The 19,283-nt window shown below is 38.7% G+C and overlaps 1 protein-coding gene across 8 annotated transcripts in view; it reads right to left on the reverse strand.

Annotated features, from left to right (window-relative positions):
• CACNB2 (calcium voltage-gated channel auxiliary subunit beta 2) overlaps positions 1 to 19,283 on the reverse strand; it is a 254,364-nt gene that overhangs the window by 69,989 nt on the left and 165,092 nt on the right. For 5 of the 8 annotated variants that reach the window (XM_075082703.1, XM_075082696.1, XM_075082695.1 and 2 more), the window contains one exon: positions 17,012 to 17,131. In XM_075082703.1, the coding sequence (XP_074938804.1) occupies positions 17,012 to 17,131 (120 nt within the window). Of the gene's footprint in view, positions 1 to 17,011; positions 17,132 to 17,962; positions 18,526 to 19,283 lie in introns of those variants that run through there. The other 3 variants (XM_075082698.1, XM_075082697.1, XM_075082701.1) reach the window with 2 other exon arrangements.

Consider the following 19,283-nt stretch of genomic DNA (forward strand, 5'->3'; position numbering starts at 1 on the left):
CAGTTGCAGTCTGGTATTTTCTTATGCTATAAAATGGAACTTGTAACTTATTTCAGGTGAATTCAGCTTCTTTTTCACACAGGTGTGATTTGATGATCTGCTAGTTGAAACATGAATGGCCACTTTGAAAAGATTTAAGACTTGATACTCGCAAATAATCTAAGTTTATGTGCATACAGTCACACAATCTTAACTCTGGAGATAATGTGTGTTCATCTTTTTGAAATATGAGCCATATATTAAGTACAGCTACTTTTTACATGTTAAAAAACAGCCTGTACAAAAGACATTCTGAACTTAGAGAAAACATTGATGACTTACAGAAAGGCAAATGGAACGGGTTAAATGCCCAATTTACAAAGTGAATATAAAAAAGCCCCAAGAGAACTGTAAGGGAACCATACAAGTGTGCATTTGGAAAGACTTCACACATTCAGTGATCCCTTTTCTCTCTGCTCGGAAAAAGAAAGTTCCTGCTCTGTCTCAAGGCAGCTTAATGCATTCCTTGTGAATTTTACCCAACTTGCTGATTGATAGGCAAATATGTGAATGAAGGCAGTTAAGAAAGACCCCAGCAATCAGACTAGACACAAAAGGTGGCTGATGTGTGCTGTCTACACAGTTGGTTTTATTTCCACAGCAGAGATGAATATTGGTGATGAAGGAATTTCTGCAAAGGAGATCATATCCTTCCCCTCAGTTTCTTCTCTCCTCTTTAAACTCCACACAGCAAAAAGCTTTGCAAAATGACATTTTCTTTCTGTGATGACTGGTGCCTCTTTTTCACATGTGGCAGGCAGCAGCTCCCAGCCCCTCCTGGCCCCTACATCCCTGCCTGCCTGTGTAGATGCTCCAGCTGGGCATGGAGGAAGGGAGCAGGCTGCCTGGGTCTCAGTGCACCTCATCACCATAACAAGGAGAAATTGAGGAAAAGGGAGGAGGAAAGAATTAGAAACCTGAAGAGAGTAAGAGGCCAGGTAAAAGATATAGTGAGAAGGAGAAAACTGGGGTAAAACCACCACCAGAGCTATTGTAGTTGTCCTACAAACAAGGTATTGATCTGGATGCAATCCTCTTGTAATGAAATCCTGACAAACATTGCATTTTAGAAAATTAGAACTAGTCAAGTTATGTCCACATATAAGTTAGCTATCCCCTTTATAAAGTACCTGTTTGAGAAGTACAGAGATCAGTGAGACGAATGGCCCTGGATCAGATGTCATGTACTGATTATTTATGAAGTGAAGCAGAAGTCTCTTAAAATGTACTTTCAAGGGTATTTTAATAATGAAGTTGAACTCTAACTCAGAATGTCCTTCAGGCAACAGTTCTATGCATGCTTTCAATTCTTTTCAGCCAACATTCTCACCAAAATTAAATGCTGTCTTTGCATGACCCCCAGATTACGTCTTCTTACTCCTGTGCAGCCTCTCTTCTGGTCCCAAACCACAATTTGGATGGCAATAGGGTGAACAGGATCACAAAACTGATACTGCTTGTACCTATTTTTCCCCATTAGGTTACATTTAACTCTAATGGTTCTCAGTTTTATTTCACCATGCAGTCACATAAAAGCTTTTCCAGCAAGAAGGCTGGACCACAGCATTCATCTATGGAAAATACTGAGTAAAGTTTACATCATTAACTAGTTAGTGCAGTCCAACAAAAAAAACTAAAATAACTGGGAATAATTCTGCTTACAAACATGTTTAAATACAATATATTTAGAATATGTTTCTTTTTCAAATGTACACTTTACTTAGTTGTTGATTTCATGCCTTTTTTAAGTAATTGTGGGATAAAAGCACTTTGCTTCATGGACTACCTTTTGACTTAGGGTTGAAATAATTTCTTTTACTATTTAATGTACAGAAATTCACTGCAGCCTGCTAACAAACCAACTTCTTTCACAGTCAGTGCAGGCTCAGTTCTTTACCTGTATCTGTTATTTGCATGCATACATTATACATGTAATAAGTGCCTGCTTTGATAGACATTCTAAACTGATCAGAGTAATTTAATAAAAAAACACAAAAGTCTACCTGCTAAATTCTACGTTAACTAGGCTAAATATAATGACTAAGCCCAGGCTTGAATACAGAATTCATATAACAATTTAAACATTCAACAGTAAACAAAATATGCTACTCAAAACTGGCTATCTGCATATGCAGCCTACACCTCACAACTTTAGGGGAAGTAGGAGTGATTTAGGGGACTTTTACCATGTGACAGATTTTTTTTTTTAAGTTCTAAATTGGCACTAAAATATACTTTTCTCCTAGTGCTCTGATTTTGACTCTGAGATGAAATAATAATTTAAACATTATCTATGTGTCTATTATTATCATCAATATCTTAATATATTAATATCTATTATCAATATCTATTAAATTTGCTTTGTAACAAAGTTGATCCAAGGAATTCTCCCTCTAGTTGGGCTGAAACCGGGTCTCAAAGCAGCTGGTTGGAACCAAGACAGTATCAGTATGGGTCTAAGTATCATCTGCTGGACATGGCTTTTTGCATACCAGTCTGAGTTGGCTTTTAACAAGGTTCTTAAATCTTTGAGCTACTGGTAAGGGAGTGGAAGCAATTCAACTCTTTTCCACCTCTAAAATCAGTCTCAAGAAGAATCTGGCATTAAATCTTCTGTTGGTCATCCCAGAGGGGTAGACACTGAGGAGGCATGTGTTGGGACTCAGAAGTGAATGGAAGAGAAGAAAAAGATCAGAAATATCTGTAGAATGTTCAGAGAAGATTTGTGAGACTTTACCCTCTCTGTCCCCTTCCAAAATGCTTTGTGTAAACACAGAGTGGCTCAGACAACGTGCAGTGAACCGCAAGTATTTGGTACACCTACAGACAATGTCAAACAAGTATTTGGCATTGGAAGACACCATAGATACAACTCAACAGAAAGCTATTGTACAATATAGGTGAACCTATGGTCACACAAACAGGTCTACTCACTCAGAAAAACTCAAACAAAGCAAACATGTAAAGAAAACATTTACAAAGGATGAGCAAGGCACAAGTGTTAATACCTTCCATTACAAGTGCATCTTATGCAACAGGGATGTGACAGAGACAGTGGCTGGTACTATAATTATTTTAAAATTGTTTTCTATTTTTATTATCCTCTTTTTTTTTTAATGAAGGTCACCCAAAATCAGCACGTTTCAGTCTGACAGTAGGCAGCTGATATTAAAAGGGCTGCGAAATAGCCAAAGAAGTGCAGAAACAATGTGAGCTTCAGAGGTCCGTGAGCTGAAACACCACTGACCACCAGAACCAACAGTCTCTTTAATACGATAATGATCGATGCATTGAGGCAGAGATGCTTGCTGCTATAACACAGTGTTTAGCGCCCATCATTTGGCGTTTTACAGCTAATTAAAGAAACCTTACTCTCCACACATGAAATATCTTTGGGTGTTATTCAACTCACTGCTAAATTTGACAGTGTTATGCAAGAACATGTGCATCCCCCACCTCTGCAAAAGGTTCCTCTCCTGTGCACACTTGATAGTGATTTCACACAAGGCCCAGCATTTGCTAAAGCTGTTTCTGTCCTCAATATAGTTAAAGAAACACACAGCATCCACTCAACGGTTGCTAAAAGAAATCATGCACTTAATTTGCTGTGTCTTCAACAGTTTCTCTTCCTTTTAGTGTACTAAAGACCTCATACTTCAGTAAAGATTTCAAACCTTATATAACATGTGAAGAACCTAAGTCACAAGGAATACTGTACGTACTGAAAATGCTAATAAGAAAATTACTTAAAGCCTCTATTTAAGCAAAAATCTACTACAATAATGAGAAGTAAAAAAAATTACAATTTTAAGGTTTAGAATTCTGCAGTAAGGGACAAAATTCTACAAGAACATATTTGGACTCTCTTGAAATGAGTATGTGTGACCAGACTGTTTAATTAAACTTATATTCTTTGAACAAAACAAATTTCGGGTCATAGACCTTGAGTAGCTGGTCAGTTTACTAGTTAAATTCAAACAGTATGTTCTGAACAGCCCCAAGATGTTATCTTCTACTTCCATTCATATTTCTTCCACTAAAAAAAGAGCATCAACAGATTTCAGTAATTTGATAAGACTTCCTTCCCCTTTTTTCTCCACCTAAACTTTTAGCTTGTTAGAAAATGTGTTAAACAAGTTAAAGGAAAAAAAAAAAGGTCAGGACATTCAAAGTAGACAACTTGTTTCTGCCAACATTATCAATAGATAACATTCTATTTTATCCAAGCAGAATGGCTTCATAAGAAGACTGAAAAAAAACTGGGGCAAGAGAAATATATTGAACTCCTTGCTGTAAATCAAGAGAAATGGTGTCCAACCTAGGTCTCCCATATTTCTCATAAATATTTAGATATTTCTTAGCCCTGAAGAGGAAGAGGGATCAGTACATGAACTTTTCCCCAGCTGCATTAATGCCACATAAGTCCTTGCATGTACTTTGTAACTTGATTTCTTTTACTTAAAAAATTCAAAAGATAATCACTAATCTCAAGAGAGAAACACTGTTTGCAGGTTTTGACACACAGTTATTGAGTTAGCTGTGGTTTATAGAAATTTCTGAAAAGAAATTAGTTTACTGATGACAATTAAGACTTCTTCTTCAAAGCTTTTGAAAAGAACTGGCATAGTATTTTTTAATAATGTCTAGAGCTTGATGATACGATTATATGGATAAACAGACTCTGAGCAGACAGTATCACAGTAATATTGCCACCGACTACTCTATATGAGCACCAAAATGAACCATCTCACAAAACAACCATATGCTTTCTTCATCATCTCAAAGAAATCGATTTAGGACTTGAAGTTATTTTGTTTTGTACATATGCATAAGAAACTTGACAAATTCAGTAAGGCATTAATTTTTTATTGCTTTTCAAAAGGGAAGTGTCTTTGTGTTCACAATTAATAAAATTTATACTATTAATACACATATGATGAATTTTAGTTTCATACAAACATTTGAGAATAAGATACTGTTAAGGCATTTTTAGTAACCTTTCATCTCTGCAATTCCAGGCTCTCATACAGGAGTTTGCTTTAGTGGGCATGGTTTATTACATGTAGTGGCTTTTTTTCTGACAAAAGGCCACTGTGGTGAGAGCTTCAAATTAGGATTAAAACATACTGGGAGAATCCATGGGAAGTCATGTACAAAGACAGACTTTCACGGTGCCTAGAATTAATGATCATAGCTTCAAGAACCCAGTGATGAATCAAACAGAGAAAAAGGTATAAAAAAATGTCTTTGTGATGATGTAAAAGATGCATGCAGGATGGTATTGATATTATATGCTCCAGCCATTGAATTATGCTTGTCTTCATTGCCGTCTGAGTATACAACAGTCCCACAGTAACTGCAAAAAGCCTATAGCTCATGAATACAGGAAAATTGCTGCAACACATGCTCAAGCTTGAAGAGAAAATACAGGTTTACTTCTGACTGTGGGGACACAACTATCCACCAGATTGTACTAGGTAAAATTTCTAGTCTGGATTTGCCAGAGGCATTCAGGAAGAAATATTGAAATACGTAATCTGTGAGAGGAAAATAAGATCATCTCAATTCATGACAGAGCAAAGCAGATAAAGCAGACGTGTTGCTTAATGCCCTTTTATGTCTCGCTTCTTTTCCTTGGATTAAGTAACAAGAGTGTAGATGTGTCCCTGTTCACATGAGACAGCTTCTGAAGGAAAGTCCTGAAGAGCAATCAATTCACTCGTGACAGACGAACAGCCAACAACATACGCTGCTGTATCAGAAACTAAGATCAGTGGTAGGTTAAGTGCTGCCTAGGAGGCTGTGCCGTGATCACTGTGGGTAACTAACCTGGCTTAGAAATAACCCTACCAAAATAAATGAACTGAGCAGCAGCAGATGGAACTTCTTAAACTAATGCTTTGGAGTAAAAGCCACTGCCACAAAACTACATTGCCAGAGACGTGCAGCACAATCAAAAGGTGTGAGAGAAAGACTGTCAAGTCTGAGAAAAGCTAGGTAAAAGTCGAGTCTTTCAAACCTGCTCAAGAATGTCAATGTTCATCTCCCTGTATCTCCTTCTTCCCACCAGATTTTCTTCAATCACAGAACAAGACTGCGTCTATCAATCCACATCATGTCTCTTCCTTTCTAAAACTATTTTGCCCTATTTACCCTTCCCTAACCTTCTCTCATCCTCAGGCCTGTACTTCAATTATGGGCTTTCAAGAGAAACTCTTGATTTGAGAGCCTGCCTTGGAGATTTTACCCAGCACCGAGCCTAATGCCAAGATAAGCTCTTGCTTTGGAAAGCAAACAGCAAGGATATAGTTATATGCTGGGTGATTTCATCTGGTGGCTTTAGGCTGAGAAGAGTTTATTAGTAGGAGTAAAGAACCCTTTCCCTTTCTGAGGGAGAAGTAAAGGTTTCAGCTGCATTTGAGTTCACACATACATAGCATATCTACACCAGCATAGCTCTACAGCTTTATCCTCACAAGAGGGAAGCACCCATCTGCTTTGTCACAAGCTGCTGGAGTTATCTGGGTCCCCAGGTCACTGCCGGCAGAGCTGGGACAGGCAATGAAAACACTCCTCTTCCTCACCTTCCTATCAGGGAACCTAATGGCACATCCCTGTGCCTGCAGCAGACAGCTTGAAAGCCAGGAGAGGCAGCAAGAGAAGGCAGGTCCATGCTCGGCCTCCACTAGACGAGGTTCACTGAACACACCAGGGCTACTATAAAGGCAGAAAATAATAAGTAATACAGTAGAGCACTTCCGTGGTGGCTCTGTGCTTTCTTTGTCTCAACTGGATAAAGCTAACAGAAACAACAGGGAGAAGGCAAGGAAATTTGTACTTTGTGGGTAAGTCACTTGGCCTCGCTGCAAGAAGAGAATAAAGGGTCAAAATAATGGAAGAGCTGGGATAAATGTACTAAGTTCCCTTAGAGCTCCTCTGGGAAGGATGCTTTCAACTGTAATTTGACTGCTCCTAAAGTCAGAAATACATTTGCTTTTCCAATTACTGCCATTTATTACTGCTGATTATTAAAAGCAATGTGCACAGCCGATTCACGAGATGGCAGGTACTCTGTGCTTCCTCTCATTTTTATTTCAGTGTTTCCCTCATGACAGCCAGTGGTGATTGGGACTTACAGTAACCCCAAGTGCTTTGTGTTCATCTATTTTACCAAAAGTAAAATAGTAGACTTTTTACAGTAGACAACTTTTTAAAACTCAGTTTTCAAATAATTGGCAGAATGGATGGAGTCAAAAAGCAGCAGGCGCATCTCTTCTCTCGCTTCAACATTCTGACATCTCCAGTCAAAATAATCACAACAGCTGCAGTTTGATCCTTCATCTTCCCTTTCAAGATATTTTTCCCTTCACTTTTCCTTCAGTCACTGAAAAAGGATGGCTTGCAGATCAATAACACCAGTATATTCTCACAATAAAAATTAAAAACCCCAAGCTGTGTCCCTACTTTCCATACCTGTCAAACACAGATCTGTTGAAAATACAGAAAACAAGGCATCACTGGATTTTGGATTCCAGGTATAGTAAACAATAAATCACCTTGAAAATAGGTATCTACCTGATAAGACTCCCAAAATGAGAATAAAGGACAGTCTTGTTGGTATGTATTTTGGTCACATATTTATGTTAAATATTTTATTTTACCATGAACGTACTACCATACTTTTCCAAGAAGAGAAAAACAAAAATTACACTCATAAGCCAAAATGGATCAAGCTGTTAGCAAAGACAGATCATTTTATAAGAGTTAAAAAGTTGAGAAAATTTTATTTCACTAAACATTACAACATCAAGAAGACATGCAAGAAGGGAGTCTCACTTCTAAGAATAACCAACGGAGAAGTCCACATTTTAATGCCACTTGCTGGAGGTAACCAAAATAATTAAAAACAAACAAGAAAACAATTACAGTATGCTAAAATTACACAAATATGGGCATGGATGAGACTAAGTAAAGTAAAGCTGGAGACAGTAAAGAAAAAGAAAATGGGAGAAACCCTTGGATTCTCTCCAGCAGTAATATCCGAATTATTTACACAGTTGTATCGCTTGATATTGTATCACTTTAAAAAACTTAGGTGCCATTTGTATGGGTGTGCTATCGATAAACTTGGATTTAAATAAAAAATCCAGGATCAAAATATCATTTATCTATTTAACAGGGAGGAGAAGGTTTTTTAAGAAAAATAACTGCAACAAGTGATAGTTTAGTGCATAGTATCTCAGCTGAAGAGTATCTCACCTAAAACTTGTATGTTAAGATTTCATATCAGATCCAATAAAAGTATTTGATTGCTTGCTTCCTTGCTATTAAAGCTGAATTTGGTCAATCAAGTAAAAGTAAAGTAAGTAAAACTAGGTAGTTGTAAAATTGTATGACTAAAACCCATTGTATACATTTACAGCACAAAAATGGAGGGGAAGGGTAAAGAGTTATCCATCCTTCCACAAAGGATAAATGCCGGTTTAATCTTTGATATTTTGTTGCAGCTCAAAACATATCTCAGCACATACATTTTAATTTAGTATTGCTTTAAAGCTATAAAATAGAGGGTTCATGCACTGACTATTTTGTATCTTGTTGTATTTGGATATACAAACCAGGTGACTATGAAATGCTGGAGAAAAATATCAGTACAGGGTTGGAGGTTAAATGTACAGAGAAGGTGTTCAGAGGTATCCGTAGGCTCCTCAGGTGAATGTAGGGTAAATTCATGCTATGTTTTGTGCTCTAGGGTGTGCACTGGCTTTACACAGAATATGGATAAAAAGATGGCAGGAAAATAACCTGCATCAGTGGGGACCTCTTTGAACCTTCATTTTTAATTAATTTCTATCATTCTATGAATTATGCTGAATCCAGACACTGTTCGTAGTTCAAGCTGAGTTTTGCACTTAAAATGTTCCTAACCTGGGAACACAGAGTATCTTCCTCCCAGGTATCTCAGGTTTACTTTGGGCTTCTCATTATTTTTCTTACATTTTACACAACCAGTGACTACAGTTTATGTAACTAATGTTAAATTTTCCAAAGGAGATGCTTCTGAATTGGCGTCTAACATCAGTCTAATTTGTACCAAAGCAATCTACTGCTACCTATAGTTAGAATCCATCGGCATCTTGTATGCAATGTTATAAAACAAGTTGCAATTATGGAAAAAAATATTTTGAAGCTTCTTTCCATTATTTTATTTTTATACTTAATCAGAAAAAAAAACCCTACAGATACCTGTTTGTTTTTTTTTTTTTCCTTCCTGTTTTTTGGGGAGAGTGGGTTAGTGAGGAGGGAGGGGATTCAGGTCTTTGCCAAGGACTCAAGAACTGTGCCTGGGGGTTTGTTTTTGTTGCAGATGACAAGTACCTCCCTGCACTTCTACATACATCAGCCAGGTGTCCGCTCTAACAGAAATCAGGTTAGTTCCTGAACTGGTTGGAAAATAGCCACTTTGGCACAACAGCAGAAAGCATAATGACCTTGTTGTCCAAACTAGTCTTTCTCCAAGCCACTGCACCACATCACATGGGTCAGTGTTAGATGGGGCATCCATGCAAGGTGAGCCACTGTTGGCTGTACCGAAGTCCTTACTCCATCTCATTCCTGCCTCCAAAAAGCCCATGGCAGTCCACCACCAGCTCTGATCACAGAATAACTTTGTTCTCTGAAAAAACCCTTATTATTTCATCCCAAGTTAATTCTTTGGTACAATAATTCTCCCTGTGTATTAACTAAACACTTTACAATGGGAAGTTACCAGCTGTAGAACATAAAAGGCCAGTTCAGATCACCACTGCAAATTATATGCAGATATATGTACAAATGCATATCCATGTATACATATGCATGTGTACATGGATATATAAAATGCATACATTTAGGTAAAAGCACACACATATAAACACAGGTCCAGACCCACAGACATTTAAAATTCTATATTCTACTGAACTCAAGAATAGCTAAGAGCCCTAATGCGTGTATAAACCTGCATCAGTAATGCCTGCCTTGAAAACATTTCTTTAGAAATTTTAGAAATTTAGAAATTTTTAGAATTTTAGAAAAATAAAAGATTTGAAAAAGATAAGAACCAAAAAATTCTCCAGAAACATTCTACATTAAGGTGGAATTGAAAAGGAAAATACACATAAATAATTTAGAGTAGAAAAGATAAAATTATATAAGTTATCCCCAAAATAGATATTACAGATGCAAAAAGCTCAGCATTTACCTTAACATGATTACAAATATTTTAGCTACCTTTAACAATGGTCTGTGCCCTGAAATCCTACTTCCCCCTCTATTTTTGAATGAGTATTCTCTTTTAAGTAAAAAGACTTATGTTAACCACTTAAGAAACCATGACATTCAGATAGCTGGACCAGCTGCTGAGAAAAGTGAAGTTCTGGATTAAAACGTATGGATCGGATACAACATACCGGATGTGGGCAAAAGTAAATCAAACCCTATAAATAAATCTCAAGAAAGTTAATGAACCAGGTCATATATGTCTTTAACTGGAAATTATTTTGCTTAGAGCAATCAGCAGCATCTAAATATATCTGACATGAGTGAAAGTGCTCACCTTTGTGCCATCCTGAGCAGCCTGCGAAGGCATATCTTAATCCCTCCTTTCCCAGGGTCCATCAACAACACCCACTCCCCACCAGTCACAGAGAGCGTCCCCAGAGCCGCTTCTCATCCTCTGGTATGATTCCCATGACCCTCCACAGCCTCCGCTGACCCCCACACCAGCATCTGGCCCCACACCCAGACCCGTTGGTCACCACTGCCCAAGGCACAGCAGGAGCTGGCCTGAGCGCACTTACTCGACGGCTCGGCTCAGCAGCCACAGGTAGGAGGTAGCATGCGGCTGTCACTGTGTACAGCTGGACAGCAACAGGTGCGTGACAGTTTGGGAACCTCTGCTGTAACCTCTGCAGTGCCAGCCATGCAGCAGAGGCTGACAGCTAACAGGCAGCGTATGTCAAGGAGACCCGAGGGAGGAGGAAGAAAAAGTGCAGATGAGTATTTAAGATGCATGGGGGTATTTGTACTTGGCTTACAATGCTTACTTTGGTTAAAATATTTCTTTAATGCTTCTTTTAATAAAGAACTGGTGTAGTTTTACAAACAAAAAGTAGTGTTCGTATTATTGCCCTTTATAAAGGAATTTAAACATACAGATAAAGTCACCAAGGAAGAAGAAACATCTTGCCAAGGAAGCGAGCAGGCACGTGTGAAAGCAGCAGGTGAGAGCAGCCAGAAGAGCTACGCTTGTCCTCAGGACCTTTTCTCAGTACCATCTCTTTACACGTCAGAGGTGATTTATCTCTTTCTGCTGATTATTTAAAGAATGTCAGGATACTCTAGGATCTATCTACAGCTAGGTATCTAAATTTAGGCTGTGTTAATATCCCTCTTCTCTTGTCTTCCCCACTCACACCCAAGAAGTAGGAAAGGAAAGGATACTTGTGAAACAGATTTGGTCACTCTCTAATCACCGTATGAATGAGAGATAACAGATGTTTTTTTAATTAGAGAGGGAACTATTTCTGGAGCATTTGATTCCGGGTTACATGAGACCCTGCTGGAAGAAGCAATTCCAGACCCTGAACAATTCAGCCCAACATGGAGAACAGATAAACTGTTCAGGGGAATAACCAACATAATGACAGACACTAGTGTAGAACAAGGGTATACACTTAAATTGAAGACAAAATAGAATATGAATATAAACAAGAAAAAACTATAGGTCACAGACAGCAGTGTAAAGGGAGATGCTTTACATCGCAATGTTACAGTCCTAAGAAAAAGCAGCAGAAATGAATGAAAAAAATGAAGAAAAGGAGTATCTGTAACCTCATTTGAGCAGACCCAGCAATGCAGAACTCGCCTCCAGCTAAGCAACAACCAGATTTGCATACTTTTGGATCAACAACTCATTTATTTCCAGCTAGACCACTGTGCCAGCTCCCATATAATCCCAGCAACTGACACGCAACATTAGCTATCTAAATGATAGCATGCAGTGGAAGTATTCTAAAACAAAAGGGCAAATGAGAATAAATCAATGAAAAAAATATTACCATATGCAACAGCTAACGTAAAGTACTATCCTATGTTGCTACGGCTTTGGGTGCTGTTCAGCACCACAACGTTCTTGTAATTGAGAGAAAATCAGAAGTCTCCATGATGGAAAAGTTGACATAATATAAGGACACACATCAAGGTGATGGGCACTTCTGCTCTGTCAAAAGTGCTACTGCAGCTTAAGTAGACATACCTTAACTAGCTTTGCAGCTGCCTGCTAGCAGCATGGGGTCATTCAGAGGCTGTGAAACCTGTCTGAGGGTGAATAAGTGCTTAAATAACTAGTCTTGGCACACTGCACTGGATAATTACATCTGACAATCTTTTTCGTGCCTTCAGCCTTGCAGGGATATGTAGGCATTATCCCAGCCTGCTACACATTTCAAAGCTGTGCTCCCCAACCCATGCACGGTGGCAATGCATTACACTTAAGACACTGCATTATTACTCACAGTCACAAGCCATCACCACTACTACAGCACACATCAAGAAAGCAATACATGACAGCTTATGTTATTGCCTAAGAGCCGACAAAGGGATATCTGGTATCAAAATTTCAGTGGTTCACCATCTTAACATAAAAATTATTTAAGCACCATTTTAAACTAGGACTACGGATGTTTCAAGTTTTAACAAACTCCTAAGAGGATGCTAGCAGCAGAGCATTGGGTGTAGTGCAAACCAAGCAGAGCTGAGAGGAACTGAGACTTCCTAGTATGGACAAAATTACTGACTTCTGGAAGACCACGATCCAACTTTGACCGCCATTTAAGAAGTTTCAGGATCAAAGGATGTTGAGAACAATCCTTAACAGAGAATTAAGAGCATAGGGCTGTCCCTTAGTCCCAGGTGAGAAACAGAACCCAGGTTATTAACCGACAAGTTAAGTAACCAAGGTACTAGAAATAACTGAAAAAAAAAAAATTCATTTTCCAAAATGCTGAAAATATCCTATATATCTCATTTGAAAATTGCTTCTGCATAAGGAGCGAGGTCTAAAGCTGTGGGAGAAGAGAAAAAAAAAAAAAGGCAAAATCTAAAATTTTGGAGAATTTGGAGAAACCAAAGAGAAGAAAGAAGTTACTCTCGAAGAGGAGAAGAAAGAGGTTTACAGACCACCTGACTAATGGTATTTCAGTCAAAAACTAGTTGCTTGAGGCAAAATTAATCAAGATGATATCTGAACTGACTTTACCACCATTGGAAAGGGCCAAAAATCATTACTGAAGTCCCCTTGATTATGTACAAACTTTAGTTCAATTTGTAGTATTTTTTGTGGTCTCGCTATTACTTGTACCCCACAGTTTTCCTTTGATCTTATCCCTCTCACTTGGTGCAATATTTTAAGGGATAATTAAATGAATACTTGCAAGGAATGGACAAAAAAAATTCTTTACTTACTATAATTTATTTTTAATATTCACCCTTCAAAACTAAAAAGCTTTTTTCTCTAGAAATGATAATTTTGAAAATATTAACACCAAAAGCAATTAATGTCATTGGGCTTCTTATTTATTTTTAGTCTTGTGAAGGCTTAAGATTCATGTTTTTATGGAAATAGGAAATTCGGTAGAATATCAGTACAAGTCCTTAGATCTGGGCATTATTAGGGTGCCCTACTCAGCCACAGTGCTGGTCTCTCTATCCTAGAGAAACCCACGTGCTATGGACTATGAGGAGGATTCCCAGGAAATCCTCGCTGCCTTGAAGGGTTAGGGGTTTTTTTATAAAACAAAACCCAACCTCTCCGCATTTGCATTGCTAAACCGTTCTAACCAAGAACAATTTATCTTAGCTTCAAGCTTAACAGCTTCATTTCAAGATTTGCTACCCCTGGGAATAGCTGCTGGCCTGCAGGTAGCCTCGTCAGTTGCCTCTTAATTTTCCATCCCTGGACGACTCGGTACATGCACCCATGGCCCCACCTTCCTTACAGTAAGTCACATGCCAGAGTGAGTCAGCAAAATATGCTTAACCATCTTCCAGAGAAGCAATGCTTGTATTAAATAAATAAATAATCTTTTTAAAATGGCCAGAATGTGTATTTTCTTACAAACTTTTTTGTTTTTATTTTCCCTGTTTGGATACATACCAGGTATGCATGCTATATTCTGGCTTCATGTTACACAAACATTTAGAAGCCATAAAAATCCTAGTTTAAAAATCTTAAAATCCTCCTAGCAATTTGCTATTGTGTGCTTTATTACTATATTTTTCTCTTCAGTTTAAGGTGTTTTCCCTAGCTGTAAGGAAGGAAAATGGATGTCATTAAACTGTTTTCATTAAGTGCATGACACAGTTCAACAGCTTTTTTATCTACCCTTAATTCACTATCATTTTCCCTCCACCGCTGCATTATTCACGTATGTCATCCTCTTCCAATTCCTGTGACAAATACAATGTAATGACTTTATTTAGGATCAACACTTCCACTCACGATATTAAAAGGCAAAAAGTATAAGCACCTGTGTCACTTGACTCTGCCTGGTAGCCAGTCAGGGCGAAAGCGAGGCAGCCATGGAGAGCAGGCAGCAAAAGCTGCTGCTTGCAGGAAACAGGTCTGGGTGCACGCAGGAGCCAGGCAGCACCAACAGAAGTTACCGCTTCATTAATTTTACTGTGTTTCAGGGAGGGGAAGAACTGAGTCACCAATAAGGGCAGAAAAGCACACCGTGTCATATTTTAGAACGGCGTCTTTTAAAATATTTTCAAATGTAAGCACCAAGTGCATATAATATTTTATTTAATATTATTAATTTAAATATTGCACTGGGCTAAATATTACACTGTTATAGCCTCTACATAAAATTATTTCCATACATTACAGCCTGGAATGATTTTTAACATTTGACTCGAGAAGCAAAGCTGTTAAGTTAGTTCCGGCTTTAATCCATTTTAAAGCACAAACAATTTAAATAATTCATGTTGTGTTTTCTATATGACTGGAATTACCCATTGTTATAGCAGGTTGATTTTGGCAGTGCCTTTGCTACTTTGACTGTTCACAAGTTGTCTTACAGTCTCAGATGGTGTCAGACCTAGAGACTATATCTTATGCCAGCTGGAGTGAGAACATTGCTTTGATGTATAGAAATAAAGTTTTTAAAAGTCAGGGTGTGCTAGCAGTTTCTCTACAAACTATAACGGCAGCTGTGCTAGAGGTCAGGAATATTACATAAGGGCTGTCCATATATTCAAGCCAGCATCAGTAAGCCAAATTCCCATAGCAACACTCGCATAGATTTACTCATCTCTAAGAGATGCATCAGTTCAGCAGCAAGGGCTGTACTGCTACCCTGCTTAGTCTGCAAGATAGTATTACTTCAAATCTTCTTATAAAGATTGTGCATTTACTGATAAAATTCAACACTTCACCTAAATTTCAGGGCAGTCTTTATCATCTTCACCAGAAGCAAAGAAATCTCAAACTAGCAAAAAGCAACCCTGATAAAACTGGAACTCCTGCTTACGGTCAGCAACATCTCTAAGATACAAGGTGGAAGGGAAGAGGCGGGCTGCTTCTGTCGAGTTTCTCCTGTACTGATCCCAGGACAGAAGGATCTGACTTCAAAGAGGTGTTCAGGATCTCTTGGCAAGTTCCAGCATCTCATTAAAAAGCTGCTTTAGGAGCTCTTATTAAACATCAGTCAACAACTATATTTTTAAAAAAAAGAAATCTTTGTCTTCCCTGTTCAAGTTTTCTGGCCTGATGAAGCTGTCTGCTTGAGCGTTATAGTACTGTATTATTTATGGAGCTGGCCCTTGCAATACGATCAGGTGCGTAGCTCAATGATCTGGACTCCTGAATTTCTGAAGAACTCTTGTAAAACAGGTGGCGTAAATGGGCAGAGGCAAAGGTGGCAGCAGAAAAGGAAACAGAATGGGAGACAGAAGGGAGACAGAGAAATAAAAAACAAGGCAAAATGGAGGAGGGGAGTTGGAGAGACAGTGAGAGAGAAATGTAGATCAGGTAGATCTGAGGAAGGATCTCAACAGTGTACTTAAATATTTAAATATGAGAAATGAAAACAGATCTTGGAAAACAGCGATGTACCAAGATCTGGCAGATAGCATACAAAAACCAAAAACTGGAACGACGTGATAAACAAATGGTAACAAATAAGATGAGCGTGATTTTTACAGGTGCAATAGGACTTAAAGATACAGCACGGATGAAAGAGAAACAAGCCCATACCCTTTCACTGCTAAAAACCTCACAGTCCTAAATGCATCTTGTGGAAAATATATAAGCACATAGCAAGAACCCAAAGCCCATTTAGTATCTCCTTACTAAACTGCCACTATCTGCCAGGAGCATGAAGATAGAAGGAGAAATCTTAACAAGTCCTAGAGCATATTACTCACAGGGTCATTTAACACACAAACTGTAAAGAAAGCCAGTGAAGTCTTCAGGCAAAAAAGACCTTTGTAACAGATTCTCCCTATTACATATGACTTGTAGGGACCAATCCTTCACTGAAGGAAGATGAATAGGATGTTTGAGGGCTGATTTCTAGAACTCGAAGTTTTGAGTGCCATAGTGATCCACAGGCAAACTTCCATAAACATCTTCACTAAGAACTCAAAGCTTTGACCCTATATACTGCAAATAAACGCTTATCTTCAATAAGAGAAAAAAATGCACACATTTAGTTAAGATTATTCTGATATATGCAAGCCAAACAACCACCTTTTATGGAAAAGTGATTCAAAGTAATTTTTCCTGCAAAATGTATTTTCTACCATTGTCAGGAAAATCTTTGTAAGAGGTCTTATGCTATATGTTAACATATTAAAACAGTAATGGATGAGATGACAGTCCTTTAAAGCCGAACATTTTATGAGTCTGTGACACGAAGTAACACTTTACCTTTGCTTTTTCCAGCTGTGCTTGGGCCTGTCGCTCTGCCTCTCTCCGCACTGCTTCCCTGTCTTCTTCCAGAGATACATCTGAATCGGATGGACGGCTGGTGTAGGAGTCCGCCGAACCCTGCACAGGAAAAGGAAAAATAATGTCACAAGTTGTTTCAGTGTTCAGAAAAAAAAAAAGTAGAAGTGGTTATGCACCTTGCCTTTCCTCTTATTTCTGTATCCCTGAAAAGAGAGTAACTACCCAAAAGGGAAAGTCACTTAGCAAAATTATGTCTAGGTAAATGTTTTCTTCTGGAGACTTTCCAAAAGTGCAGGTGTCATCCCCAGTGTTTTATTTCCTGCACCATCTCTGTGCTCTTATTTGTGTGGTTTTCAGCAAGCAGAGTCAGTTGCTCTGTGGAGTTACAGCAGTGGTGCAGTGCAGGGCTGAAGGACACACAGCAGCTTCAAGGATGGCTCCATAAAAATTAAAACTCTAAACAGTGACAGTATTAGCAAGAAAACAGACTTTTATAATAAAAATGCAAATCTAGTATCAATAATTACCTTTACACAGTATCAGTACTAATAGATTTATGCTCTGCTATACATCTTTATTTTAGGGCAACCTCTTTACCTGACACACTTTCCCCATCAGAACTACAAATGGCTCGTATCCATCTCTGCCCTTCAGCAAAACATGCAAATGACCACAAATCAACTTCCAACTAATAAAATCCGTCTGGACTCAACACATGTCCCTGTATCACCACAATGGAACCAGCCACAATGCCAGAACAGCTCTATAAATAATGACAGCTCTGCTTTCCCTCTGCATCTCCCTGCATACAAAATAGAGTTCTGCTAATTCAGTCAGAATGAAAACAACTGTCCTCTCCTCACCATCTTTTCTTCTCTCCCTCTCTGCAATACATATAATATATGCCAATAATGAAAACATAGGGCTTACACAGATATCAGAATTCTTCAGACGTCCTCCTTTGGCTCTTTTCAGAAGCCTGATCCAGGTGGCCTTCATTAGCCAGACAGCTCAGTTATTGTCCGCAGCTGCAGCGCCCGGCACTGATCTCATAAAACATGTGCACACTGAGCACCGCAGAATCACTGCTCCTTTCCTATCCATGCTCTGCTGTGAGAGCCTTCCTTCTCTTCCCTCTGCCTTTCAAGCTTGCAGCCTCACTGTTTCCAAGTATTCTACTGCAATTAAATTCTCAAATTTTCTCATGCCAGTAAAAAAAAAAAAAAAACCCAAAAAACCCAAATCCAAAAAACCAAAAAATCCACTTTTCCGCCAAAAATCTCAACTTGTATAATAAAAAGGTAAAATAAGCCAGGCTTCAGGTAAATGTTGTGAGAGATGCTTCAATTGATCATAAACTGAGATCGATCACAGAAAAATACCTAGGGCTTTTTCCTTTCTGTTTTGGGGGGCGGATTTGGCTGCTAAAAATAGTGCTTAGAAGAGAACCTTTTAAAATCCTGTGCAAAATGCATTCTGTGACATTTGCAAGTGCAAAGTTCATTTCATCTCTTCCTAGATTGGCTGGGGGTGGGGTAACAGGCTGTTCATAGCACCGGGCATGCTCCATATGTGCAGCCTTTTACGCAGATGCTCACATCACACCGGGTTGTTAGCCTATGCCAATTTGCCATTTTACATCTCAAGGGTAAACAGCTGGAAAACACAAGGTCCCTGCGAAACTGGAAGAGCTGGTACAGCGTCTCATTCCCGTCATGTATGTCTGCTACGAGCCACGTTTCCCTTGGATGCTCGGTTCTGTCACGCAGCGCTCCCCTCTGCTGCAGAGCGCTGAGCTCCGCTCCCAGCTCTCTTACAAAAACGTAAATCCAAAAATATGCCTGTTGAGCAGGAATTTAAGCCCCTAGTTATTGCTTGTGTTTTTCTGACATTAGCAGAGGAAAGAAGCAAAGAAAAACTGCAACATACCACTTAACACATAAATATTAGATCCCAAAACACTGAATTTCTATATTCTGCTTTTCAGAGTCACCCTCTATCCTTTCATAAACTGACATGGGAATAACATACTAAAGCATGGTTTTCTAGGGCATTTATGATTCACTGACAGACATGCAACATTCTAGTTGAAAAAGATCACTGTAGCTGACTGCAGCCCCTGCCTTCAATATAAATTCACAGTTACAAGAAAAATAGAGAATAGAGATTACAGCCGAGGACAGTGGCCATACATGTGTTGCAGTATGTCAGCATGTCCCCAGAAGGACCGAATCCTGCCATGGTTTGTGTC

Source organism: Phalacrocorax aristotelis, chromosome 2 (genome assembly GCF_949628215.1).
Source record: "Phalacrocorax aristotelis chromosome 2, bGulAri2.1, whole genome shotgun sequence".
In the NCBI taxonomy this organism is placed as follows: Eukaryota; Metazoa; Chordata; class Aves; order Suliformes; family Phalacrocoracidae; genus Phalacrocorax; species Phalacrocorax aristotelis.